General features: G+C 37.7%; 1 protein-coding gene across 1 annotated transcript; it reads left to right on the plus strand.

The window, feature by feature from the left end:
* The first annotated feature begins 37 nt into the window (after window positions 1-37).
* Window positions 38-5,605, plus strand: LOC124441283. Its single transcript, XM_046991732.1, has 6 exons — window positions 38-265; window positions 967-1,089; window positions 1,485-4,705; window positions 4,882-4,953; window positions 5,044-5,090; window positions 5,193-5,605. Exons 1-6 carry the CDS (start codon window positions 243-245, stop codon window positions 5,304-5,306), a joined length of 3,600 nt encoding a protein of 1,199 aa, XP_046847688.1. The 5' UTR covers window positions 38-242; the 3' UTR covers window positions 5,307-5,605.
* The last annotated feature ends 85 nt before the right edge of the window (window positions 5,606-5,690 follow it).

The following is a 5,690-nucleotide window of genomic DNA, read 5'->3' on the forward strand; positions in this document are numbered from 1 at the left end:
TTAGCTGCATTGGCAGCCTCTGCCTACTAACAATGGTTACTAAGCGACTGTTTCCGAGTTATGACGACAGTGTGCGATAGTTTTCCGCATAAATTATGATAAACAACATGGTCGATAAAGCTGTTGTTAGGAGATGAAAACGTTCATTGCTATCCTCGAATATTACTTTGAAAGGCCTTACGGGAAAGATTGATTGGTCAAAAAATGTGCGAGCAATGGACGTGCGACGATAGAAGTAAAATATGCTTTTACAAGGAGCTTACTCGTATCTTTTTATGCGATTGCGACTGTACGATCATATCATCTTTATTTACATTTAAGTATCGAAATGTAGGACGTCCTATTTTCAAATATTTACTGACATTGTTTATAATCTTATGCTATGTTGTGTTACTGTTAAGATTTATTACTTTTTTTCGAATTGAGGTGATATAACGTTCTTACTTTTGTTAAAATATCACAGGTCGCTGTGTATATTATGATTTTATTCACGACGAGTTTTTTATTCTGATCGTGATAACTAGCCTTTCTAAACTTAAATGCCATTTGATTTGGTGCTTAAAGTACTTTTTAAATCAAACCACATTAAACGTTACATTTCTTTGGTACACTGAATTTCACAATGTAAAATTATGTTAGTCTTCACTCTGATAAAAGAATGTATTATTGCTTTCAATGTTAAAAGAAATGTTTAGCTTGTGAATAACCTAGCTGTCCTAAAGCACATTTAACTGTGCCGAGCATAACATCTGTAAACTAAGAAGTTATAAAACATCATGTAACACTTGAACATTGCAACAGACTCTTCAAAGCTATACCTTCCTCTTACTTAACATTTACACAATATCAAAACATGTGAAGCATGCTACTTGCTGTTGAATAAAGCATGATTGTCTTGATTTGTTGATATGCAATACTTCATTTTGGAGTAAAAGAATGTTTGTGGATCCTTGACCCTCTACAAAGTACTAAATACCGAGCTGTCCTTCAAAAAAGACTTGATAATCAAAAAGACGAAGAAAGACAACAGTTCAATGTAAAGTTAGCAAAGACAAAAGAATTGTCACTAGATACTAACAGGAGGAGAAGGTAACCAAATAATGGAATTAATTTCTTTGATTGGGTTTATGTTATTTCATGGTATATTAATCACACAATCACAGGCTTCATTTATAGTCCAATAGTATGACCATCCTGCATGTTTAGTCTTAATATGGAAATTTAAGAATATTATCATCAGTTATTTCTTTCAAAACCTAATGTTTTCACAATGTGTAAACACTACTATTTTCATAGCATGAAAATTTCTATTATCAAAGTAAATAAACAGGGCTGCATGTGCTGCTAATATAGACATGACAAGTGACATTGTACTACCAATCGACGGCTAAATTCTATGTATATCGTATTTCTAAAACCTTCATTTTTTTGCAAATATACGTAGCCGATTTGAACCGTAACGAATTCTTTATCATTTACGGTAGAGCGTTGGAAGCAAGGCGAAAAAATTATGAAGAGGAAGAGGAAAGGATTCGACAAAAAATACTCGCTCAACGCAAGAAAGAAATTCAGGAAGCCACTGAAAAATTCCAGCGCTCAAACGTCATAAGAAGTGGTAAAAGGACCGTAAGACAAACCAGGACCATGCCTGCGTCAAAAACATCTTTCAAACATCCCTACAACCGCACTCTTTCTTCTGCTAAGTCTCCCGATATGGTGAATAAAAAACCATATTATCCATCAGTTGAAGAAGTTATGACGCTATTAAATGCAGATCGTGAAAAGTTAGATATGAAGGTTTCTAGAATTCCCGACAACAAATCACACGTTTTGCATGAAGAGGCTATGCAGGAGAAAGTAGATGTGGAAGCGCACGAACATGAAAAACTTCGTAGCGAAGTTGTTGGGCGTGTTGAGCCGAAGATAGCTTTCGAATCGGAAGATATTACTGCCGGTGTACTGCCCACTACCATTCAAGATGGTTCTCGTTCGGAAAGCTTGTCTAGTCTGGATAGTCTAGATGTATTGCCTGACAAAGAACTAGAGCAATTTCCCGAATCCACTGGTACTCCTCGTTGCACAAGCACTCCTCGTTCCACAATCACTTCCGTTGGTATCATTCGCCAGGGAAGTAATAAAACGAGACAAGCAACTCGTGTCACCTTTAAAGAACACGTAGAATATAGTGATGGTATGGTTGGAAATTTGAAAGGATTGCAAAGATCTGAAATGCTCAGTGATCCGTCTTTAATTCCTAACAAGATGTCCTGCTTTGGTTTACCGAACGGCAACACTGAAGAAAATGACAAGCAGTTGTTGGTGAAGGGTGATGGTTTGGGATCATCCAAAGATAGTTTAATCCTTAATCGTTATTTATCGAATAAGACTTATGATACAATGATCCATCCTCAGACTGTTTCCACTCAAATGGACAGTTCACACAACAAGCTGGGAGTCGGCGTTGCCACTGATAAATATTCAGGATCCAAAACGTCAAAACAGAATACCAATGTTACACCTGTTTTACCTGATACTCGTGGGGGGAATAGTGATGCACAAGAATATACAAAGGTTCCACGTGACGACATAAACAGAACGTTGAATCAAGATTGCGGTGGCAACCTAAGGAATGAGATCTATCAAGACGCTGATGTTTCAAATCTTAAAGTTGTTATGTCTCTTCAGGGAAATGAATATGGCAGTGTACCAGTAACAGCCGTCGTTGCTGGCTCACAGGATGCAACTCCTTCGTCTTTTTCTTCATTAAATGCATCAATGTTAAAGGACAGTCTAGAAATGCACAATGATGTTATTAAAAGTACCGGCAAAGAAATGAAGTCCTCAAAAATTACTGTTGGAAATAGAGACACGAAAACGACATCTTCATTGCAGAATGGAAATGCGGAGGGTGAAATATTTAACGATTTAAGCCGACAGTTTGATATAAAACCTGATGTTCCCCTCGTACCTGTAACAAAGACTGATTTCCTCTCGAAGGCTTTGAGATCCAGCTGTAGGCAGGAAGAATCGAATCGAACAAATGTGTTGTTCGACAATTTAAGAAATCGTGATAAATATGAATCCTCTAATGAATATGAAACAACGCGAAACGAACGTGAGTCGTATGCCCATGAGAATAATTACGAAAGAATGATAATTTCTCCACAGAATAGCGAGAACTATTGCCAAAAAATTAGCATACCTGTGCAGAATGCTGGGAACAATAACCAAAGAATCGGTGTCTCACCACAGAATGGTGAAAACCAGCATCAACGAATCGGTGTCCCGGCACAAAATGGTAAAATGCATGATGAAAACAAATGGTTTGTTGATAGAAAGCAAGTGCAGTCCGGTCAATCTTACGCCAGCTCCCATGAAGAAAAGTCTATGAAGATTAATGGCGGACTTCCGCCTCGCCCCACTGCAAATTCTAAGCAGACAAAGACTGAATCCAGGAGTCGTCAACATATGAGACAGCATAGTACGGTTCGTGTGATGGCAAACCGTAAGGCTGCTCATAAGTCGTTATCAAGCAACGAGAGGAAAAATTTTGCGTTGAGAAAACCTGATGCAGCAGATGAGTTGTTGAAAAGTGTGCAAGAAGATATTGAACGTTTAAAGATGATTCCATTACAACCTAATGCTGTTGTTAAGACCATTTCAACAACGAAGGCAGCCCTCTCTTCAAATGGAGAATACGAAAGGAAGTCCAGTAGTGAGACAACTGGTTCTCAACATCAGGTACATAAGAGAGTTGAAAACAAGAGAAATGATGGTGTCAGTATCAAACGGTTTCATGCAAATGATTCGGATACCATGATGGAAAATGCTAGAAGTAGGTCAAATATCACAAGTGTTAACGAATCTAGGCATCGTAGTGGAAATTGGATTGATGACGAAAGTGATCTTGCAAGTCGTATGCCGCAACACAATTATGTTAATAAACGGAACTCTAACGCGAACTGCACCGTTGGTGCGGAGCCATCGTATGTTGGTACTCAGAAACAGGATATTTCTTCAAATATAAGATATAGTAGATTTGATAAAAAGCAAAGAATGAATAGCGAAGGGCTTCGATTTCTCGACAAAACTCCAACCGATGAAGAAATCAATAATCTGTGGGAGACAGTGCGTACATGCTTGAAGCACGAGCAGCCTCAAAAAGCTGCTTCTGATTCCGTAGTAAATAATGTACGTTATTCTAGGTCAGAGAATGGTTCTTTGGTTGGTAATCATTATTTAATTGAAAATCAAGCATGGGGTGTGAAATCAAAGGATGTGAGTGATAATGATAGCCAAAACTCAAGACGCTCGTTGAATGCTTCGTTTCATCGGCAGGGGTCTTTAGATAATTTTCAACGCCGGGGCTCAGATAGATATACGCCCCCTAGAAAAGCCTCTTTGCTTCATTATCGCAGTAACACGAATGAAAGAAAGTTGAGTGCTCGGACTTTGCATGTTGGGCGTCCTCCGATCAATTCACAACAGCAGTATTTGCGTACACTGCCATCGCCATCGAGAAGTTCTCGAGGGCCAATGAAATCAAGCAGTAAGAAAACAGACGAAACTGCTCAGCTTTCTTATGCTGAATTTCAAGCTGTGATGCATGCTTCTGCCGATATAAAAAACCGAAATGTGGACAGTGGCCATCAGATGAACGTTCGGCCAAATATACACCAACCAGTCATTTTAACTCACCGTAAAGGTAATATTATCACTGCTGTCTTTATAACTGCATTCTACCATTTTCGTTGCCTGGCATTCGCGTCTCCCCTTTGATATTCTTTGTTACATTGTTCGATATCGTAGTGGAAATATTTGAGTTGAACTTAAGCCTTCGTCTGTCTTGATACTTGATGCGCAGATTGTCTTCTTTTCTAGAGCCTAGCGCATTATCAATAGAAGAGAAGAGACTTCTCGAGTCTCTTGATCGATTAAACGAGCGGTTGAAAGGTTTGTTTTTAACTAGTTCGCCAAACTTTTATTACTTACATTTAATCTCTTTTTATTAACATTTAAACAATTTTTCTTTTTTTCATTAAGTTCAAGAAGCTTTTGCTGGAAAGGTTGATAAGATACCTAGGAACGTTGTAAGTAATACTGTCAAGGTGCAGAACCTTGTTGAAATTTGACAGTAGCTACATCGAAGATATTGCTTTAGTACATACTTGGACGAACATCTTCTATTTCAGGTCACGCCATTCAATTTTTCACAGCAATCCAACGATTATAATTTTAACGGCAGCACCAGATCATTTCGTGACAAGCATCCACATAATTCTTCAGCAATGCTGAACAAAAGATAGCCAAATCCACGAAGATGGGATGCTTTTTAACACCTGTTTTTTGTTGCTGTTCTCACAGAGAAAGAATAGCATCATTTTCACTCGCTTTTGAAATTGTAATAATAAAAAAGAATCTAAGACTTTAATCGAAATGTAATTTTATATCAATTACTGTACAACCCGCCATGCTCTGCTCATAGAGCATTCTTAAAAAATGCTTGTAAATAGATTTAAATGTTGTATAACATAAATATATTTGTATCGTTAGAAAGCAATGTAATTAAAGAAATCGCAATAATAGTAAGCATCTTTTATAAAAATTTCGTTGTTTTGTGGCAGCTGTAGAAAAACTGAAACTCGAACATAAAGAGCCTGTCGGGTCCTTCATGATCATGAAAAATTAAT

Source organism: Xenia sp. Carnegie-2017, unplaced genomic scaffold (genome assembly GCF_021976095.1).
Source record: "Xenia sp. Carnegie-2017 unplaced genomic scaffold, XeniaSp_v1 HiC_scaffold_20, whole genome shotgun sequence".
Taxonomy (NCBI): Eukaryota; Metazoa; Cnidaria; class Anthozoa; order Malacalcyonacea; family Xeniidae; genus Xenia; species Xenia sp. Carnegie-2017.

Coding starts and splice junctions, on each gene's coding strand:
- LOC124441283 (XM_046991732.1), top strand. CDS start 243: ATGCTTTTACAAGGAGCTTACTC. Junction 266..966: donor CTTTTACAAGGAGCTTACTC/GTATCTTTTTAT, acceptor CCCTCTACAAAG/TACTAAATACCGAGCTGTCC. Junction 4,954..5,043: donor ATTAAACGAGCGGTTGAAAG/GTTTGTTTTTAA, acceptor TTTTTCATTAAG/TTCAAGAAGCTTTTGCTGGA.